This window comes from Mauremys reevesii, linkage group 22 (genome assembly GCF_016161935.1).
Source record: "Mauremys reevesii isolate NIE-2019 linkage group 22, ASM1616193v1, whole genome shotgun sequence".
NCBI classification, from domain to species: Eukaryota; Metazoa; Chordata; order Testudines; family Geoemydidae; genus Mauremys; species Mauremys reevesii.
The window spans coordinates 18,884,477-18,906,088 of NC_052644.1; the positions used below are offsets into that span (position 1 = coordinate 18,884,477).

Here is a 21,612-nt window from a genome sequence, read left to right on the forward strand (position 1 = left end):
TCGGGGCCCCATCGGGCCGGGCGCTGCCCAGACACAGAGTCGCCGAGATCGGGGCCCCATCGGGCCGGGCGCTGCCCAGACACAGAGTCACCGAGATCAGGGCCCCGTCGCACCGGGCGCTGCCCAGACACAAAGTTCCCCTAGGGGTATTTTACCCCCTACCATCCCAGATCCCACAGCTGGGCTGTATTTCCGTATAACTACCCCCATCTCTGTATTTATGCCCTCGCTTTGGGTCACTCCCCCCTCTCAGTATTTATAAATCCATTGGACAACGCTGTTTTAAATTATTTAATTTATTATCTTTGCCAAGATCAGGTTGTTTTGCTAATTATTAATTATTATTATTTGGGTCACGTTCATTTTATTTATTGAGCCCCTGGTTTACTCCTTTTTCAAAAGGCTTTGAAAAGAAAAAGAACGTGGAAAAGCAATGCCGTTTTGAAATAAAAACCTGAACGGATGAACAAGGAACGCCAGTGTCTTGATTGGGGAGGGGGGGCGCCTTGGATCTTCATGGGTGGGGGCTGGTGGTGGGGCAGCCCCACACACAGACTCCTGCCCCCCAGCCCTAGGGACCTGCCCCCCAGGTCTAGAGCGAGGCTAACGGGTCTTTGGAGCTGGGGGTCTGGTTCCAGCTGGTAAGTAGGGAGGGATCACGTGTTGCTGGAGTCACGGGGGCTTCAGCCAGGGAAGTTCTGGGTCTGGCCCGGAACGGACACAGGGAGCCAGATGGGAAGTTCTGACCCACTGCAGAGCCAGGGGGCAGCGAGGAAATTCAGAGCCGGACTGGAAAGTCTGCAGAACTGTAAGCGGGAGGATCGGATCCGGCTCTGAGCCTGGGAGGGTTCCACTGGGGTCCACTAGGAGTCAGGGAGAAAAACCACAACCCCACCTGCCCATCCCCCCAGAGCCGCCCCACCTGCCCATCCCCCAAGAGCTCCCCCCATCTGCCCCTGCCCATCCCCCCCAGAGCTCCTCCACCTACTCCCTTCCCCCAGAGCCTCCCCCCGCCCATCCCCCAGAGCTCCCTCCCCTCCGAGCCTCCCCACCTGCCCATTCCACCAGAGCCTCCCACACCTGCCCCACCCATCCCCCCAGAGCTCTCCCAAATGCACCCTGCCCATCCCCCCAGAGCTCCCTCCCCCGACAGCCTCCCCACCTGCCCCCTGCCCATCCCCGGAGCTCCCCACCTGCCCATCCTCCCAGAGCCTCCCCACCTGCCTCCTGCCCATCCCCAGAGTTCCCCCATCTGCCCAACCCCAGAGCTCCCCACCTGCCCATCCTCCCAGAGCCCCCACCTGCCCATTCCCCAAGCCTTCCCCACCTGCCCCGTCCATCCCCTAGAGCTCCTCCCCCCAGAGCTCCCCACCTGCTCCCTTCCCCAGAGCTCCCACATCTGCCCCCATCTGCTCCCTACCCATCCCCGGAGCTCCCCACCTGCCCATCCCCAGAGCCTCCCCATCTGCCCATCCCCAGTCGACCTTCCAGCAACCCAGCCCAACTTCTCCCCGCAGCTCCAGTTGTCCCAGCCGCAAGGTCATGTGATCTCCACATCATATGATCCAAGGTTCATTTCCCGAGCTGGTCCCTCCTCATTGGCCTCCCGGGGCGCTTCCTGCAATCCCCATTGGCCACTCCGAACGCCCGTTGCCCTCTGAGCCCCGCCCTTTCACCCCCCAGGGTCGGCGGGGGCGGGTTTAGAACCCTGAGACCAGCTGGAGCCGGCTAGTTGGCAGCTCCCCCACGTGGGTCAGGGGGCGCCTGGACAGACCGACGGACAGAACCCGGTGCCAGGGGGCGGTGCCGCCGGTGGGGAGGGGCTTGGTTGGGGGGCGGGAATCCTTGACCCTAATCCTCTCCCTGTGTTGGGGTGCGACCCCCACATCTCCTTTAGCCCCCGGGATTTGGGGGGCCGGGGGAGGGGGGAGCTGGAGGCAGAGGAGGGTGTGGGGGGACCCCCTGTCTCCCAGATCTACCCCTCCCGGCTGGGATCTACCCCCCACACCTCAGATTCACCCCCCCATTTCCCGGGTGGGGGGGGACGACAAAAAGCTTTTCTCCCGTTCTGATCTCGGAGGTGAAAACTTCCGTGTTTCGGGGGTGGGGTTGCCACGTGGAGGGGTACCTGAGATTATAAAGTGGGGGTGTTCCTCCCCCCCCCGTCCAGTCCGGAGGGGGAGTTCAACACTGGGAATCGAAAGGGAAAGTGTGGGGAGGAGGAGGGAGGGGCTATGCTCCCCCATCACCCTCCCACTCAGAAATCCAGTTGGGACCCCCCCACACAGCCCCTGATTCCCCCACCCCCAGCCCCCTCAAACAGCCCTGGTGGGTGACTCTCATTCTCATGACCCCCGCAATCCAATTAACTGACCCTGATCCCCCCCCCCTTGCTGCCACCCATTTATTTTAAATCCCTGATTTTTTTAAACGTTGGCCCTCCAAAATAACCCAATTTTGGGGTGTGTGAAAACTTTTAAAAAACTTTTCCCTCTGGATACCCCCTATTCCCCAGGATTCCCCCCTGGGGCACAATTCCAGCCCCCCCTCCTTCCCCCGCCCCAGGACTCCCATCACACCCCCGGGTGCCCCACCTCTGGCTTTGGCCCCCTTCTGGGGGCAGCGGGGGGGGGCGTTAAGAACCTGGGAAACGGGGCATCAGAGCTAGAGAGGAGGTGCCTGGATCCCCTGATTGGGGTGCAAGGGGGCGGGCTGCCTTTGGAGGACAGGGGAAGGGAGCTCCAGGGGAGCGGAGCAGGGCATGGAGGAGGTTTTCGGGGAGGAAGGGGAGTCGGCCGCCCCTGCGCTCTGCGAGGAGATGGTTTCGGGGTTGGCTGCAGGGCTCTATGGAGAGCTGGAGCGGCTAGTGGGGGCCTACGGGCGGGGGGCAGTGGCCGGGCTGCTGCCCCAGCTGATCTCAGTGCTGGAGGCGCTGGAGCAAGCCGGGGGGCAGATCCGGGAGCGGGATGAGGCGCTGGAGCTGCTGCGGGACGACCAGCTCGGGCTCCTGGGCCAGTACGAGCGGGAGCGGGCCGGGCGCAAGAGAGCCGAGGAGGTGAGGTCCCCCCTGAGCCGGACCCGCAGCACCCCAGACCGTCCCCTGCCCAGCGTCCCCCAGTCCCGACCTGCAGCCCCGCATGTGGCGCCCCTCGATCCCAACCCGCAGCCCCTCACCCCGTCTCCCGCACGGTGCCCCCCAATCCTGACCTGCAGCCCCCCCGTGTGCTTCCCCCAGTCCCGACCTGCAGCCCCCCACCTAGTCCCCCGCACGGTGCCCCTCAGTCTCAACCCACAGCCCCCCAGCGCGGTGCCTCCCTGATCCGGACCCGCAGCCCCCTGTGCCTGGGATGGGGCCTGGTGCCCGGACTCCTGGGTTCGCTGCCAGTGGCCTCTTCTCCGCAGCGCTACATGGAGCTGGAGGACGCGGTGGAGCAGGAGCGTAAGGGGCACAAGGCGGCACTGAGCCGGCTGGACGGGCAGAGCCGGCGGCTGGAGGAGAAGGCCCGTAGCTACGCGGACCAATGTGAGCGCCAGAGAGCGGGCGGGAGGTGCTGGGGGGTGCCAGGGCTGGGGGGCATCCAAGGGGCTGTGGGGTAAACAGTGGGGGGAGTCTGAGGGGAGGAGAAACAAGGCTCCCCCCCCCACACTGGCGTCCCAGCATAGTTAGGGCCCTACCAAATTCATGGTCCATTTAGGTTAATTTCACGGTCACAGGATTTTAAAAATCGTAAAAGTCATGAGTTCAGCTGTTTAAATCTGAAATGTCACCGTGGTGTCACTGTAGGGCCCTGACCCAAAAGGGGGTTGGTGGAGGAGTCGCAAGGTGATTGTAGTGGGGTCGCGGTATTGACACCCTGACTTCTGCGACGCTGCTGGCGGGGTGCAGCCTTCAGAGCTGGGTGCCCGGCCACCAACCACGGCTCCCCGGTCACCAGCCGCGGCTCCCCGGCCGCCCAGCTCTGAAGCCAGCGCAGAAGTAACTGCGACCCCCCTACAATAATCTTGTGACCCCGCCCCCCGCAACTCCCTTTTGGGTCAGGGCCCCCAGTTTGAGAAACGCTGGTCTCCCCCGTGAAATCTGTATAATACAGGGTAAAAGCACACAAAAGACCAGATTTCGTGTTTTTCACGGGTGTGAACTTGGTAGGGCCCCAAGCATCGACCCGGAGACCCTACAATAACAAAGCAGGGATCCCCGGAGACCCTACAATAACAAAGCAGCCTCAGTAACTGAGACCGGACGAGATCAAACAGCAGCAGGTTGGGCCCTGCCCGCGCGCCTGGCGTAGCCCTGGCCTGGCCCAGGCGTCTCCCCGACGGGTTTTTCCGGCTCCCCCAGACCAGGGTGGTGAGTGGGTGTGGGCTGTGTCGGGGACGGGGGGGTTTCAGAGCCAAGGGGCACAGGGTGAGGCCGTGCCCCCTCACTGGCCCCACCCTGGTGTGAGGCCCCACCCCCTTACTTTGAGAGGGTTGGTGGCAGAATGGGGGCCGGCTGGGGGGGGCAGTGATGGGGTCTGGCTCCCTGCAGACTCAGGATGGGGGGGTCACTTGCTTCTCTCCCCCCGGCAGTGGCCAGCCTGGAGGAGCAGAAAGCCGCCTTGCTCAAGGAGCTGTCAGCCCTAGGCCAGACCCACGGCAAGGTGAGACACCCCCCCACAGCCACCCCCTGCTGTTCCCACCCACCCCCCGGCCACCCCCTGCTGGCCCCACCCCACAATCCCCGCAGCGGCCCCCTGCTGGCCCCATCCCCCATGACCCCTACTGGCTCCACGCCCCATGGCCCACCCTTGGCTGCCCCCCTAGCTCCCCCATGCTAGCCCTGCCCCCCATGGACCCCCACGGGCCCTGCCCTCCCAGCTTCCCCACACCTGCCCCTTCCAGCTGCCCCTTTCACTGTCCCTCCTGGTGCCCCCTTGTGGCTGGATGACGCCCTGCGGGACTGGGTCACGTTAGGGTCTCTGCGGGGGGGGGGGCTCGAGCGTGTTGTCCACGAGGGGCACTAGCCCCCCACACCTTGTCGTTGGCAGATGGTTCAGCGCTACAAGGAGCTGAAGGCCCTGACGGTGCCGCCCCCTGCCCCACCGACCCCCCGGCCTAGCGGGTATGAGCCACGGGGGGGGCACCCTGTGTGGGGGGGCTCAGCAGGGGGTCACGGAGAGCCAGGAGGGGTCTGGGGGGAGTGCCCTGCAGGGAAAGTGGGGGGCGTTGTGTGCTGGGGAGCAGGGGAGGGGGCTTGGGGGGGCACTGGGAAGCTGGGGAGGCTCAGTGGGGGGGGTGCCAGGGCGTGTGGGGAGCTCGGAGGGGGCAGCTCGACCCACGGGGAGGGGGCTTGGGCAGGGAGTGGGGGGGCACCATGGCAAATGTCTGACCTTTGACTCCCCCCCCCAGTGTGGCATCTGCCCCCCACTGGCCTCCCCTGTTTCTCCCCAGCACCTCGGACCCCGGCTGCTCCGAGCCCCCCAAGGTGGGTCCCCCCCATTTGTGCAGTGAGTTTGCTGAGGGCGAGATGGGCCGCTGGGCTGACCCCTCTACCCCCCCCCCCAAGGGGGTGTCTATGGGGCAGGGGGGAGCTCGGACGAGTTCAGAGAAGGGGGCTATGGGGGAGATTCCCCTGGGGGGTACATTTGTGGGGGGGAGGAGAGGTTTCCCTGGATTAGGGGGTTCCCCTGGGGAGTACATTGGCGGAGGGGGGTGGGGCTCCCTTGTTGTTCATGGGGGGCTGATGGCTTGGCACCTTTCACCGACTGGGGTGACCTGGCTCCAGGCAGGCGGAGGGGGGCACCCCAATATCCAGTGGGGCAGAGTCCCTGCTCCCAGACTTGGGCCGCCCCTCACCCCATCTGTGTCTGTTTTGGGGGGTGCAGGGCTCTGCAGAGGCTCCGGGCCCAGCCCCGGCGGAGGGGACCCCCGAACCCCAGCAGGATGGGGAGGGGCCCACCAGGAACAGCCACCCGCTGGCTCAGGAGCTGCCCCTGCCCGCCAGAGACGGTACGGAGCGTGTGGATGTGGGACAAGGGGCCTCTCCCCTCTAGGGGGTGCTGGCTCCCATCCAGCCCCAGGCGGGGACTGGCTGGCTCAGTGGGGCGGGGAATAGGGCCTCTAGGGGGCCCCGGGCGGGGGACTCGCTGGCTCGGGGGTAGGGGTGGGGAATGGAGCCTTTCCCCTCTAGGAGGCATGGGAGGGGGGGAGCTGGCAGATTGGGGAGCCAGCGGTTTCGACTCGTGTCTGTTTCTAGGCTCCCCGCAGAGGTGCCAGGAGTTGGCCGAGATCTTGAGCTCCACCCCGGAGCTGCACCCCACCCCAGATCTGCCAGCCAGGTAAGGAGGCTGCTGTGCCCTGGGGGGGTGGGGGGAGGGCCTGAAACTGCCCCCGCTCCCGTCCCTGTTTCTCTGTGAGCCCGACACTGGGGGAGCCCCCGATTCCCAGAACATCCTGTACGCCCGCAATGGCACCCCCGTTCCGGCCGCGGCCCCATGGCTCCCGTCCGGTGCCCGTCTGTCCCTCTCCTGCCCCCCACCCCAGTGCGGAAGGCGGCTGGATTGGGCTCGCGGGGCACCGAGCCGTGGGGCTGCGGTGAAGGGGGGGAAGGTCCAGCCTGGGATGGGTCTGGGGGGCTTGGGAGTTGGGATCTGACGTGAGCAGCGTCTGATTCCAGGCTCGGCGTGGCCGGCTCTTACAGCCCGTGGCCAGCCCCCCAGTCCCAGCGCGGACGTATCTCCCAGCCGGGCAGGTAAACTGAGGCACGGGCTGTGGGAAATATCCTCCCCTCGCCATGTTCTCGTTCTCCGTCCGGCCCCCGGCGCGCTGTCTCCACTGCGGGGGAGGATCTGGGGGGAGTCCCAGCTCTGACTGGGGGTGTCTCTGCCCCGCAGCCCCCCAACCCCGCAACGCAACATGGAGTCGCTGTTCGCCGAGGTGTCGGGCCTGAGCCTCGAGCTGCTGGGGGATGTGGACGAGGGGGCTGATCTGCAGGGTAAGCTCAACATCCCCCAGCCTGAGCCAGCCCCGGGCCTGGTGCCCACCCCGCCCCCACACCACCGGTCTCTCTCATCTGCTTCCTGCCCAGCTGGGCATAAGGTCCTGCCCCGCCCCTGAGCACTGCCCCCCCACCCCCAGGCTGGGATCTGCCCCCCCCCACGTGCCCCCCAGCCCCAGGCCGTGGGCCTCACGGTGTGGCAGGGCAAAGGGAGGCGATGGGCCCTGGGGACTGGGGGATTTGGGGTGATCAAAGCTGCCGCCCCACATTGACTCCCCCAGTGTCATGGAGTCCCAGGGCGATGCTCTGGAACTGCTCCCCACCAAGCCAGGCAGGACTTTGGGGAGCCTCCTCTCCCTTGGAGCAGACTGTCTCCAGGGCAAGAAGCTCACACGGCTTCACCTCCTGGGTCTCTCCTTGGAGCATTCAGCATCCTCTGCCCCTCCGTGCGCTTCCCACAGCGAGTCCACCCAGGCGGGGTCCTGGGGAAGCCACAGGGTCCCGCACCCCAACTCCGCAGTCAGACGTGACTCTCAGCCAGCCAGTAACACAGAGGTTTATTCGATGACAGGAACAGGGTCTAAAACAGAGCTTGTCGGTACAGAGAACTGGACCCCTCGGCCGGGTCCATTCTGGGGGGCAGTGAGCCAGACCCCCCCTGTCTGCACTTCACTCCTCGTCCCCAGCCAGCTCCAGACTAACAACCCCCTCCAGTCCCTCCTCCTCTGCTCAGTTCCTTTCCCGGACCAGGAGGTCACCTGACCTCTTTGTCTCCAACACCTTCAGCTGGTACCTTTGCAGAGGAGGGACCCAGGCTATTAGTTGCCAGGAGACAGAGTGTCGGCCATTTTCCGTCCAGCCAGCATCACCTCTGCCCTCTAGGGCTCTGCAACAATCCCACCCCCTTCACCCACCACCTAGATACTTAAGAACGGCGTAGGGGAAACTGAGGCACCCACACAGCATTCAGAGAAAACATTATGAACATTCCCACTTCGTCACACCCTGTCTGCAGGTGACGCTGTGCAGACCCTGATGATGGAGAACGCAGGGCTCCGGGATACCAGGTAAGAGAACCCAGGGCCGGCTCCAGGCACCAGCATCCCAAGCAGGTGCTTGGGGCGGCAGTCTGCAAGGGGCAGCAATCACTGTGTTTTTGCCGCCCCAAGCAGCGTGCTGAATTGCCACGGCAGACGGCGGGGGCAGTCCGTGTGCCGTTAGGGCGGCACGTGCATTTCCATGGCGGCGGCAATTCAGTGGCAGCTTCTGTCTTCAGCCAGAAGCTGCGCCGCCGCGGACAGCTGAACATAGAAGCTGCTGCCGAATTGCTGCCACCGCGGAAACGTGCGTGCTGCCCTAACGGCACACGGACTGCCCCCGCCGTGGCAATTCGGCGCGCTGCTTGGGGCGCCGAAAACAGTAGAGCCGGCCCTGCCCGAACCACAGCACCCCGGCCCTGTTGGAGTCCCCTCCCCGCAGCGCCTACCAGGGGGGGATCCGGAGGAAAGCCCCGTCCCTGGAGATCTGAGTGGAGACCCAGCAAACTTGATTCACAGGCAAGGGGAAAGTCTCTGTGCCCCATTCTCCGCCCCCCCGAGCCAGCCAGTCCCTGCCTTGGGGCTGGATGGGAGCCAGTGCCCCCTAGAGGGGAAAGGCCCCGATCCCCAGTCCCTGCCCCCCTGAGCCAGCCAGTCCCCGCCCTGGGGTTGGACAGGAGCTGGTGCCCCCTAGAGGGGAAAGGGAGCGGACGGCCCTGGGCAGATCTCACTGTCGCCCCCCGCAGGCTGGTGCTGGACACTGCGCGCCGACACCTCATTGCCCGGGTGGAAGAGCTGACGGGCGAGCGGGAGTCGCTGCGGGGGGAGCGGGACGGGGCCACCGAGGCCCTGAGCCGCTGCCAGGGGCGTCTGCGTGAGACCGAGCAGGATCTGAGCAGGTGAGACTGGGGTGGGGGGGGGGTGGGGGGAAACACGCACCCTGGGGTGCCCCCTGGCTGGCTCTCTCCGTGCCATGCCAAGCAGGCGACCCCGCCTGGCTCCGTAATCACCTAGCCACCGGCACGCGGAGACACACCCAGCGAAGCCACAAGCAGGGTTCCCCCGGCCGTGCAGCCCAGAAACGTCCCGTCTCCCGCTGCTCGGTGCCCGGTCATCCATCCGTTCGCCCCTTCGTCCAAGGAAGCGCCCGTGCGCCAGCCGGGGTGAGCCGAGCCGATTCCCCCGGCACTGCCGACAAACTCCCCGCGGAGGATAAAACCCCAAAACAAGCTTGTGCGCTGCAGGCGGCTGGATCGGAGGGGGGACGAGTGGGGGGCGCCGGGCTCAGAGTTGGGTGCGTAAGAGATAAGAGGTAAAACCGCAGTCGAAACGTTACCAGGCCGTGCAAGAGTCAGGTCAAGCGGCTTTTCTGGCCCGAGCAGTTCTCGGTTCTCCGTGCCCAGGCTGAACCCCCCTTGCCCCCCCTCCCCGTTGCCTTCAGGGCGGGTGGAGCAGGAGAGAGGCCCTGGGCTGATGTCACGGACCCCAGGCCAGGGGGAGTTGATTGGTTTTTAGTTAAGGTGCCAAATGTCTTGGTCAAAATCCAGACTCCGGAGAAAATAATAAAACCATAATAATTATCGTTATCATGGGTGAGGCGTGAACCCCCATTTGGGGAGGCTAGTCCCTAGCTCCACCCCTTCTGCCCGAGGTCCCGCCTCTGTCCCTTCTACCCCCCCTCACCCACCGGAGCCCTGAGCCCCCCCCGGCTCCCCCAGCAGAACCGCCCCGAGCACTGGCCCAGTCATCCCAGCTCCCCTGAGCCCTGGGCCGCTGCCCTCCCCGGCCCAGCCCGAGCTAGGGTGACCAGATGTCCTGATTTTATAGGGACAGTCCAGGAAAGTGAGGGCGGGGCCTCGGGGTAGAGTGGGCGGGGCCTCGAGGCAGAGTGGGCGGGGTCACAGCCTGGGTTGGGGAGGCGTGGCCTCCTCTGGCCTATTACGCCCACTGCCCACGGTCATTACAGAAAGTAAAGCAAGAGCTTTTGGGGTCGGCGCTAAGGCGTCTGGGGGTCCGGATTTGCCCTGCAGCCTCTTGACTGCCCTGCCCGTCCCCGTGGGTGCGGGAGGTCCCGCTGCGGACGGGGTCGCGGGTTCGACGGGCCCTGCTGTGATGCGGCGGACGGGCCCGCGGGGAGAGCGGATCGTGGGCCGTCAGCCCGTGGCTGGCCAGATCTGTCCTTTGTCGCCAGCGAACCAGGTCTGGGCGTCTCCCAGACCCCCGACGTAATTCAGTGACACACACAGCGAGCTGCTGAATATGCGGGCGCAGGGTGACATTGTGAGGTACAGGGTGTCAGGGGCCCCCCAAGGACACCGCCTTCCTACATGCCCCCCCTGTGCCCCAGAGTCTGCAGGCGTAGGACCCCCAACCCAACCTGGATTGAGGCCCCCTCTCGTCCGAGCCCCCAAACATCCAACTCCTCCTAACACAGGATGGGGGGGTCTGAGCCCCATTAGAGGGGGTGATGGGTGTTGGTGGGTTTTGGAGACCACATTAGGAGCACCCCAGATCTTGTCCCATTGGCCAAAGCCGGTTCAGGGGCCCTAAAATAATCTTAACCCTCCCCACAACCCAGGATATGACAATATCGGCCCTGGGCTCCCCACCCCCCAGCTCTGCCAGTGCCCCTCACTCCCGACCTGCAGCCCCGGGCTCCCCTCTCTCAGCTCTGTCAACAGAATTGTTCTTTTCCCTCATTTTAGGATTCGGCAGGAGCTGGAGGAAATCAAGAAGCAAAACAGTGACGATGCTGAGGTACCAGATGGAGGGGAGTGAGGTCTAGTGGTTAGAGGGGAGAGCTGGGAACCAGGACTCCTGGGTTCTCTCCCCGGCTCTGGGAGGAGAGTGGGGTGTAGTGGTTAGAGGGGAGAGCTGGGAACCAGGACTCCTGGGTTCTCTCCTTGGCTCTGGAAGGGGAGTGGGGTCTAGTGGTTAGAGGGGAGAGCTGGGAACCAGGACTCCTGGGTTCTCTCCCCGGCTCTGGGAGGGGAGCGGGGTCTAGTGGTTAGAGCAGGGGAGCTGGGAACCAGGACTCCTGGGTTCTCTCCCTGGCTCTGGGAGGGGAGCGGGGACTAGTGGTTAGAGCAGGGGAGCTGGGAACCAGGACTCCTGGGTTCTCTCCCTGGCTCTGGGAGGGTAGCTGCGGGTGCGGGCCTGGGGGTTATCAGTGACTCCCTCATCCCGTCCCCTCTCCTGCGGCAGGTGGAGGCCCAGGCCTCGCAGCGGAAGCGGTTCACGCGGGCGGAGATGGCGCGGGTGCTGACCGAGCGCAACCTGTACAAGGAGCGGCTGATGGAGCTGCAGGAGGCCGTGAGGCGCACGGAGATGCTCCGGTGAGAGACGCTGACTGACGGGTGGGGCGGGGGCTGGGCATACGGGGGATCCTTATTTAAACTCCTGTGTAAGCCCCTCATGTCAGGCTGGGGCGGTGGGGGCCCCCCAGCTCCTGACACACGACTTTGTTTCCTCCCTTCAGAGCATCTCGGGAGGTCCAGGCGGCTCAGATGAAGAAATCATCCTTCTGGAAATTGTACGTCCACGATGCCCCCCAGAAAGCGCCCCCCCCATCCCCTGCACGTCTCCCTGCTGGGAGAGGCCAGGTGGGGCCGCGTTCTTCGCGGGGTCTCTGAGCTGCTTGTTTTCTCTGTGCAGCTTCGACCGACTTTTCAGCACCAGCGACTTCCCTGAGCGGGTCCCGGCGTCGCCCCCGGTGTCCGAGCACCGGGGCAATGGGGGCAGGGCGCCCCCTGCTGTGAGGTACCTGCCCCGCCCCGCCTCCCCCACAGAGTGAGTATGGACGGGGGGGCCCCGAGCGCCAGATGGGGGGCAGGGGGAGCGTAGGGGGGCACCTCCTAGTGCCAGGCTGGGGAGACGGGACTGGGATGGGGGGAGGGGGAGTGGAGGGGGCACCTCCTAGCGCCAGGCGGGAGAGATGGGGCCGGGATGGGGAGGGGACGGCGCCCCTAGCGCCAGGCGGCGGAGATGGGGCTGGGATAGGGGAGGGGAGCGGAGGGGGCGCTCCCTAGCGCCAGGCGGGAGGGATGGGGCCGGGATGTGGGGAGGAAAGTGCCCCCTAGCGCCAGGTGGGGGAGATGGGGCCGGGATGGGGGGAGGGGGCTGGAGAGTGGCGCCCCCTAGCGCCAGGCGGGGGAGATGGGGCCGGGAGGGGGGCGTGGAGGGTGGTGCTGCCCCCTAGTGTCTGTGTGTCTCTGTCCCCAGCACGGGGGAGCCCCCCAATCTCTCCCCCCAGCAGCAGAAGCGGGACCTTTACCGCCAGATCCGCTCCCACATCTGGAAGCAGCATGGCCGGGCCCCGGTTCACGGCTGGAGCCCCCCGGCCGTCCCCCAGGTAATTGCCCCCCAGGGCACCGGGAGCAGGAGGGGCGGGTGGGGAGGGGGGCAGTGATTGGGACGCACCGTTCCTTTAAATCCCCAAGGCTGGGTCGGGACGAGGTTGGGGGGGGGTCCCCGGCTGCCCCCGCGGCTGTGCCCAGGCGTCTCTCGTTGCAGGTTCGGGCGGAGCAGGCTGAGGGCCAGGATCTGCCCAGGCTGGCGCAGCTGCGGCTACTGGACCAGAAAGATCCCAGCACTAAGGTGAGCTGAGGGGGTGGGGTGGGGCTTGGCGGGGCGCTGGGCTGCGGGGCAGGGTGGGGACTCCGGGGGCTCTGGGCTGTGGGGATTCGGGCGGGGCTCATGTGGGTGCTGGGCTGCGGGAGCGGGGCTCGGCGGGGACGCTGGGATGCGGGAGCGGGGTGGGGCTCAGCAGGGGCGCTGGGCTGCGGGAGCGGGGCGGGGCTGCAGGGGTGGGGGCGGGGGCGGGGCTGCAGGGGTGGGGCTCAGTGAGGTGCTGGCCTGCAGGGAGCGGGGCGGGGCTGCAGGGGTGGGGGCTTGGCGAGGCGGGGGCTGCAGGGGTGGGGCTCGGCGGGGGCACTGGGCTGCAGGGGGTGGGGGCTCGGCAGGGGGCGCTGGGCTGCGGGGAACGGGGCGGGGGGCTCAGCAGGGGGCGCTGGGCTGCGGGGAGCGGGGGCTCGGCAGGGGGTGCTCTCCCCTGGCCGTCAGGGCTGATCCTGTTGCCCCAAGCTGGTACTAGGGGCTTCTACAGGTATCGAAACACCAGAATAACCGTCCCCCGCACCCCACCCCAGAGGTGGCTGCATCTCAGCACTGGGCAAGGGGTCCCCGTATAACCAGCCCCTGCACCCCACCCCAGAGGGGCCGTGTCTCAGCGTTTGGGGGGGCCAGCAGGGGGCTGGGCCCGGCGTCTCATCCCCCCTCTCTCCCTCCCTCCCAGCTGTGGTGTGCCGTCGGGATGGGGGTGCCTAGGACGGACGGTGACGTCTCGGTTAGTGTCAGGAGCGCGACCCCTCCCATCTCTGCCGCGGCCCCTTCCCTGCCCCCCATGGGGGAGAGACCCCACATCTCCCTGGTTGGGACGGTCGCAAGTGGGGCACCTGCCCCCTCCCCGGCGACCCTATTTGGTGACTCTCCCTGCCCCTCCGCTTTGGGATGGTCCCCCCCAAAGTAGAGGAGACTCCCCGAACCCCCACCGTTCTCTGAGGGTGGAGCAGGGACGGGGGGCCTATTTTGGGGGCACCCTGGCACCCTTTTTCTCAATCTAGGCAGCCCCCACACTTTTGGGGAGACCTTGCCCCTCGAGCTAATGCCGTACTTTGGGGGGACCTCAGTGGGGTTGATCAGGCCTTGGGGAGCCCCTGTCAATCAGTGCTAAACCCCTCCCCCGGGGGAGGGGACGGTGGGGGGAGGGGTGGTGTCCCCCTCCCAATGGGTGCCTGGCTTTTGGGTTCCTCAGCCAGCCTCGGGGGGTGTGAGCGTCTCTGTGTCTCCCGCAGGGGGCGCCCTGGCCTGCCCCCCCCAGCCTGCTGTGGGTCTGCTCTGGGACACACTCGGCCAGCGAGGTCACGGTGATGGACGCTGCCCGCGCCAACCTTGTCCTGGCGCAGTTTGTGCTGCCCAACGCCCATGTGCTGTGTGCCGCCTGGCTGCCCGGTGAGTGTGGGGCACAGGGCTGCGGAGGGGTGGGGGGCAGCTGTATGGACTGGGATGGCTGGAGGGGGCTGTATGGACCAGGATGGGAGCTGTATGGACAGGTGGATGGAGGGGCCTGTATGGACTGGAGCAAGGACTGTATGGACTGGGGCAGATGGAGGGGGCTGTATGGACTGGGGCAAGGACTGTATGGACTGGGGTGGATGGAGAAGGCTGTTTGGACCAGAGTGGGGGCTGTATGGACTGGGGTGGATGGAGGGGGCTATATGGCCTGGGAGAAGGATGCTCTGCGGCACCCCAGATGCTGTTTGGGCCATACAGGCTATATACGGCCCTAGCCTCCATCTCACGGACCGGGCTGTCCCTGCCAGGTCACCGGCCACTCAGTGCCGAGAGCACAAAGCTGGAACCCGAGATCCTGGAAGACCCCTTGGCCCCTGACCCCCCAGAGCTAGAGGAGGAGGCGGGGACCCCGGACGCGGATAGTGATGCCATTGGCACCATGGACACTGTCTGGCTGGGCACCCAGGAGGGCAGGTACGAAGACACCCCTGTATAACCAGCCCCTGCACCCCACCCCAGAGGGGCTGCATCCCAGCGCTGGGTTCCTGTATAACCAGCCCCCGCACCCCACCCCAGAGGGGCTGCATCCCAGCGCCGGGTCCCTGTATAACTGGCCCCCGCGCCCCACCCCAGAGGGGCCGCATCCCAGCACCGGGTACTTGTATAACCAACCCCCGTGCCCCACCCCCGAGGTGGCTGCATCTCAGCGCTGGGTCCCTGTATAACCAGCCCCCGCACCCCACCCCAGAGGTGGCCGCATCTCAGCACTGTCCCAAGCTGTCGTGCTCTTCCCCCAGCATTTCCATCTACTCGGCCGGTTCCGACTGGCGCCGGTGCCTGCGGACGGTGCAGCTGAAGGACGCCGTGCACAGCGTGGTGTGAGTGTGGGGCCGGGCCTTGGGGGGGACAACGGGGGTGTCAGCCAATCATTCTTGCATTGGTAGCGTCGCGGCCGGGTCGGTGGCCAGGTAGGCGGTGACACCCTGCGTTTGGCCAGCTGCCATTGGGACAGAGACCCGCTCCAGAGCTTTCCTAAGTAGGGTTGCCCAGCTGGGTTGGCCGTAGTCCTCGAGGTGTCATCCCATGACACAGTCTTGAATTCAACATTCGTGTGAAATTCCTGGAGACTCCAGGACGATCCCTGAGCTTTGGTCATCAAGAGACGTGGGTCCGACACGAGCGAGTGCCTCCCCCAGCCCGTCCGTCGTGGTTGAGAAATGTCCAGCTTCATCACTGGTCGCGACCTGGCTTGTCAGCATCGGGCGTGAAACTCGCCCGGAAATGGACTCAAAGCAGACGCTCGTTAGCTCCCCAGCCACGTTAGCCGGACTTGGCCTCCAGAATCCGGCCGGCGGTTTAAGAGCTGGGTGTGGCCGCAATCACCCACCACGTTTGTCTCCGTGCCCGTGGGGCCAGTCCTCAAGTCTGTCGGGGCCCAGCGCGGAGGGGCTGCCGCCACGGCCCGTCAGGAGCCCCAGGTTCCCGTTGGGCCGGGGCGACCGGCCCCATGTCAGGCCGGCATTGATCCGTGACCACTCATGACTGCTGTGAGCCAGGCTGTCGGGCGATTGCAGGCTCTGTGCCCTTGGGTTAGGGGCTTTGACCGAACTTTGGGCCTCCCCAGGGCATGCTGGGATGCAGCCCTTGGCATAAGTGTCCTGGCTGCCCGCTCTGATTGTGTGTGTGTGTGTGTGTCTCTCTCTCTCTCTCTCGTAGCCACGCCCAGGGCCGCGCGGTAATTGCGCTGGGGAATGGGACTGTTGCCGTCTTCCACCGGGACGCCGGTAAATACCAGACCCCCCACCCCCAGCTCCCCGCAGCCCCCTGCCCCACTCACTCCTCCCCCTTCGTCCCACAGCCGGCCGCTGGGACCTGCAGCGCCCCCGGCTGCTGGACCTGGGGCGCCCCCGCCAGTCCATCCGCTGCGCCCTGGCCGTGGGGAGCCAGGTCTGGGTCGGCTACCGCAACCGGGTCTATGTGATGGAGCCGCGCAGCGCCAGGGTCCAGGTGAGGCAGTGGGGGTGGGGGAGCCAGGGATCAGTGAAGGTACAGGGGGATCCGTGGGGGAGGGGACCGGGGGGAAGGTGGGGCAGTAGACGGCTGGAGGGGGGGCAGTCAAGGTGCAGGGGGTGGGTGGAGCCAAGTCGAGGAACAGGAGGTCCGGGGGGCGCTCAAAAGAGAGTGAGGGATCATGGGGAATGTGAAATCCAGAGGTGATCTCATGGGACCCACTTAGAAATGGTGGATCTCCTGGGATCCACTCGGGTGGAGGTGAGGCACACCGGCAGGATCAACTCTGTGGTGACAGTAGATCTATATGGAGATCTCATGGGACCCATTTGAGAGGGGCTGGGATCAACTTGGGTGATATCAGTACATCTCATGGGTCTATGGGATCTTGGGGGAATTGACACGTGATGGAAGTAGGTCTCATGGGATCCAATCATGGGGTTGGGGAACCATGGGTCCTGTGGGATCGATTCAGGTGGCACTGGTAGATCTCATGGCATCCATGCAGGTGGGGTGGGGTGCTCTGGCAGGATCATGTGAGATCGACTCTTGTGATATTAATAGATATACATGATGACCTCATGGGATTCACTTAGGTGAGATTAGGGTATCCACGGGATCAGATGGGGTCAACCCAGGTGGTATCAGTAGACTTTGTGAGATTGATTCAGGTGGGGTTCAGGGAGCGATGGGATCCCGTGGGACAAACTCAGATGAGGTTTGGTGGATCTGATAGGATCCCCTTGGATGAGGTTGGGGGGGGGTCATCTCAGGTGATCTCATAGGTCCACTCGTGCCATGGGGGTTCCAATGGGATCTGGGGAGATCGACTGGATCGACTAGGTTGGGGATGGATTTGGAGCACCCTCATGGGACCGATTCAGGGGAGTGAGGGATCTGCCAGCTCTGCCTCCAGCCCTTCGCTCTGCTTCCCCTCCCCAGCGGTACTTTGAGGTGACCGGGCGCCCCGAGAGCCAGGTGAGGCACATGGCGTTGGCGGGCGATGGAGTCTGGGTCTCGGTGCGGCTGGACCCCACCCTGCGCCTCTTCCATGCAGCCACTGGCCAGCCCCTGCAGGAGATCGACCTGACACCCTTTGTCCATAGCATGTTTGGTGAGCAGGTGATGGGCTGGTTCGGGGGGGTGAGGAATGGAGCACGGGGCCTGTCCCCTCTAGGGGGCGCCGGCTCCCACCTGGCCCCAGGGCAGGGACTGGCTGGTTCGGGGGGGTGGGGAATGGGGCCCGGGGCCTTTCCCCTCTAGGGGGCTGTCAGGGTTCCCTCCCCACTCTGAACTCTGGGGTACAGATGTGGGGACCCGCATGAAAGACCCCCTAAGCTTATCTCTACCAGCTTAGGTTAAAAACTTCCCCAAGGCACAAATTCTTCCTTGTCCTTGGACGGTATCGCTGCCACCACCAAGTGATTCAGACAAAGATTCAGGAAAAGGACCACTTGGAGTTCCTGTTTCCCCCAAATATCCCCCCAAACCCCTTCACCCCCTTTCCTGGGGAGGCTTGAGAGCAAACAAGGTGAGCACAGACCAGCTCCTTGGGTGCTTAGGACACTAAAAACCAATCAGGTTCTTAAAAGCAGAACTTTATTATAAAGAAAAAGTAAAAGAAGCACCTCTAAAATCAGGTAATTTTACAGGGTAATCAGATTCAAAACACAGAGGATTCCCCTCTAGGCAAGACTTTAAAGTTACAACAAACAAACAAACAAGGATAAACCTCCCTCTTAGCACGGGGAAAATTCACAAGCTAAAACAAAAGATAACCTAACGCATTTCCTTGCTAGTACTTACAATTTGTAAGTTTAGCTGCTTAGTTCAGGTCTGGCTTTAGGAGATGTATTTTCCCTGCCCTGGTCCCTCGCTGTCCTGGCGAGAACAACAAAGAGACAAAACAAAAACCTTCCCCCACAGATTTGAAAGTATCTTCTCCCCCTTATTGGTCCTTTTGGTCTGGTACCAACCAACCAACCAGGTTATTTGAGCTTCTTAACCCTTTACAGGTAAAGGAGGGATTTTATGCTACTCTTAGGGTTTGGCTACACTTGCAGGTGTGCAGCGCTGGGAGTTGAACCTGTCTTCGTACAGCTTGTAGGGAAAGCGCTGCAGTGTGGCCACACTGACCGCTACCAGCGCTGCAGTGTGGCCACATTTGCAGCGGTGTTGGGAGCGGTGCATTATGGGCAGCTATCCCAGCGTTCAAGTGGCTGCAACGTGCTTTTCAAAAGAGGGGGGTGGGGTGGAGTGTGACAGGGAGCGTGGGGGAGAGAGAGAGAGAGTGGATTTTTGGAGCCGACACTGTGTCAGCTCCCTGCCTTGCAAATTCCGACCATTTCCCCCACCCCTCATTCACTCTTAAATGCAAATAGCCTGCAGACCAGATAAGCAGCTGCTCCGACGGACTCCCTTACCCCCCGCCGTGCTGTTTCTCTCCTCAAGCAAACACTAGCTGTGGACATTTATCCCCCTGCCTGCCTCATTCACAGCAAACAGGAGCTGTGTTTTGTTTTTTAGATAAGCAGCTCCAGGAGCCCCGAGTTCACAACAAAACAAAGAGAGTTCTTTACTTAAAAGCATTATGGGAAGGTTCTGGAGGTCAGTTACAGCGTAGTAAGATTAATCCCTGTTTACACTGGCACCCCAGCGCTGCAGCACCAGCGCTGTTCTCTTTATTCCTCTCGTCGAGGTGGAGTACAAGCAGCGCTGTAGCCAGGGAGATGCAGCGCTGTATGTGCCTTGCCAGTGTGGACGGGGAGTAAATTGCAGCGCTGTAAAGCCACTACCAGCGCTGCAACTCTCCAGTGTAGCCAAGGCCTACGATGTATGTTCATGACAGGGGCGCCGGCTCCCATCCAACCCCAGGGCAGGGACTGGCTGGCTCAGGGGGGCAGGGAATGGGGCCCGGGGCCTTTCCCCTCTAGGGGGCACTGGCTCCCATCCGGCCCCAGGGCAGGCACTGGCTGGCTCAGGGTGGGGTCTCATCATCCCCCGTGTTTCTCTCTAGGCCCGAACACTCTGGGTTTCTCCCTGCACGTCTCGGCCCTGGGCTGCTTCTCCCAGCGGCTGTGGATCGGCACGGCCAGTGGCACTGTCTTGACCGTGCCCTTCGCTCCGGGTGAGTTGGGGTGCTGGGGGGGGGCAAGGGGGTCCCCTTGGCATGGGTCAGATCCCACGGCCAGCCCAGCCCTGCTGGTGTGCAGGGGGGAGAGGTGCGCGGGTGTGTGTTTCTCTGGGATCCCATGGGCGAGGGGCCAGCATCCTGCCCTACTGAGGGCGGGGGGGCAGAGGGTCCCCAGCTAACCTGCTGGGGGCAGGGTCTCTGCAGGCCACACCCCCAAAGCTCTGACCCTCCCCGTCTCTCCTGCCTTCTTCAGAGTTCTCAGGGCGCTCAGAGGCCCCCCCGGCCGCGGGGTCCCAGCCGGGCCCGTCGCCCGCCAGCACCCCCTACTGTGCGCTGGAGAGTGCCCAGGCTTCCTACCACGGGCACCGTGATGCCGTCCGGTTCTTTGTCTGCGTCCCAGGTACCCGCCAGGATGCCTGGGTTCTGCCCTGGCTCTGGGAGGGGAGTGGGGTCTAGTGGAGGTGGGGTCTAGTGGAGGTGGGGGGGGCTGGGAGCCAGGACTCCTGGGTTCTCTCCTCGCTCAGCTGCAGCCTGAGAGTGCTCCCTTGAGGAGGGTGCTGGGGTAATAGCCTGTCTTCCTCCACCCCAGGCTGCCTTAACCCTTCGCTGGCTGGGAGCAATGAGAGCCGTGAGGAGGGAGCTGGGCAGAAGCAGCCCATGGCTTTGGTGCTGAGCGGAGGAGAGGGGTATATCAACCTCCGGATCGGTACGTGTCTCGTGGGGGTGGGAAATGTCGCTTCTGCGGGGGTCTCCAGATACCCAGCCCTTGCTCCACCCCAGAGGGGCTGCATCCCAGTGCTGGGTGAGGGGTCCCCGGATGAACAGCCCCTGCCCCACTCCAGAGGTGGCCGCATCCCAGCGCTCCACCCCAGAGGGGCTGCATCCCAGCATCAGGTCAGGGGTCTCCATATAAACAGCCCCTGTGCCCCATCCCAGAGATGGCTGCCTCCCAGCGCCGGGTGAGGGGTGTCCGTATACCCAGCCCCTGCAACCCACCCCAGAGGTGGCCACGCTCCGCGCTGGTTGTGGGGCGCCCCTGGGGCAGCTGTGACTCTTTCTCTCTCTCTCTCTCTCTCCCTTCACAGGGGACGACACGGACGATCAATTTGGGGACCTCTTGGTGCCCAATCCCCGTCTGCGCCGCTCAGAGCGCAGCCACCTCATTGTGTGGCAGGTCCGGGCCTGAGGCCGGGGTGATGGGTGCAGATGCTGGGCCCGGCCTGCCCTGTGAGCCACCGTGTCCCCCCCCATCACACCCAGATACCAGCTCCGGTCCTGGGGGGGTGGATCCTTCCAGCTCCTGATGGTGGGGGTTTGGGGGGGCTGAGTTAACCCCCTGCTGCCCAGGGTGAGGATGAGGCCACGACCCGAGTTCCTGGTGTTCTCAGTGGCGCGGGGGGGGGGATTGGTCTGTCTCCCTACAGCCTCCCTCCCCACTCATCTACTGGATCTTCCCCATGTCCCTGTGCAGCTGCTGCCCCGCCCACAGTTCACGGCTAGTCTGAGACCCGCTATGACAGCAGCCCCCCCAGTTCCCTGCCCCTGGCCCTGCCCCCTTGCCCAACCCCCTCCCCACCTTGCCCTGCACCCTGCCAGACCAGCCCCTCCTCCCTCTCCCCCCCACCCCTCCCCTCATGCCTTTATCCCCCCATCACAGCTCTATCTGTCCCACTGCCTGGCCCTCCCTCACAGCAGGGGGGCCCCACCTCCGAGCCTGGCTCCCGTAGCGCCTCTGTGCCTTTAAAAGGGGGCGGGGCCACTGTCACACTCAGGAGTATAGATGGCAGCTGCTTTCAGAAATATTGTTTACAAGCTCCGCCCTCCCGTTCAGGACCCTTCCACTTCTCAGGGCCCCTCCCCTCTGGCTGCACTGACTCCGCCCTCCCTGGCAGGCTTCACTCACATCTCAGAGCCCCTCCCTCTTTTGTCCTTTTACATGCAAAGCGGGTGGGGAAGGATGGAGTCTCAGGGCCCTTGGGTTCGAGCTCTGGCTCCGTGCCTCAGTTTCCCTTCTGTACTCAGGGGCATTGGATCCTCTGGCCCTGAAACCGTCCAATGAAATCCATTCTGACCTTAAGCGTTGGGGTGGGGTGGGGGTCTCCCTGTACCCCCCCCCACTGGGGACACACGGGGGGCAGGCTATGGGGGCTTCCTCCCTGCCCTCCTTGCACTAAGTTCCCCCAACACAGCTCCTGACTGGGGTTATGCCAGCTGCCCCCAACCCCTCAGGGCTTCTCTGCCTCATGGGGGGCGCAGGCATGGGGCGCCCCATTGCTGCTACACGCTCAGGGTTGGGCTCTGTCCCGTCTGTCTGTGTGTCTGAGCCGCGGTGCCCCCGGCAGCATCTGGGGATCTTTCTATGGGACAATTTCTAATAAAGCTTT

General features: G+C 64.3%; 1 protein-coding gene across 1 annotated transcript; it reads left to right on the forward strand.

Moving 5' to 3' along the window:
• The first annotated feature begins 1,843 nt into the window (after positions 1-1,843).
• On the forward strand, positions 1,844-20,765 carry LOC120388957 (C-Jun-amino-terminal kinase-interacting protein 4-like). The gene is made up of 27 exons (XM_039511088.1): positions 1,844-3,055; positions 3,403-3,523; positions 4,570-4,640; positions 5,028-5,101; positions 5,389-5,464; positions 5,865-5,988; positions 6,236-6,317; positions 6,873-6,973; positions 7,992-8,043; positions 8,760-8,912; positions 10,719-10,770; positions 11,218-11,348; positions 11,492-11,545; positions 11,668-11,802; positions 12,235-12,364; positions 12,526-12,609; positions 13,307-13,357; positions 13,866-14,022; positions 14,394-14,559; positions 14,883-14,963; positions 15,802-15,869; positions 15,944-16,092; positions 17,038-17,209; positions 19,112-19,222; positions 19,482-19,628; positions 19,818-19,934; positions 20,314-20,765. Exons 1-27 carry the CDS (start codon positions 2,762-2,764, stop codon positions 20,412-20,414), a joined length of 3,054 nt encoding a protein of 1,017 aa, XP_039367022.1. The 5' UTR covers positions 1,844-2,761; the 3' UTR covers positions 20,415-20,765.
• Positions 20,766-21,612: the final 847 nt, after the last annotated feature.

Excerpts from the sequence above, each read along its gene's own strand:
- LOC120388957 (XM_039511088.1), top strand. The coding sequence starts at position 2,762 with ATGGAGGAGGTTTTCGGGGAGGAAGGGGAGTCGGCCGCCCCTGCGCTC. Across the intron at positions 5,989-6,235 it reads GCCCCTGCCCGCCAGAGACG|GCTCCCCGCAGAGGTGCCAG; the intron begins GTACGGAGCGTG and ends GTCTGTTTCTAG. Across the intron at positions 19,629-19,817 it reads GTTCTTTGTCTGCGTCCCAG|GCTGCCTTAACCCTTCGCTG; the intron begins GTACCCGCCAGG and ends CCTCCACCCCAG.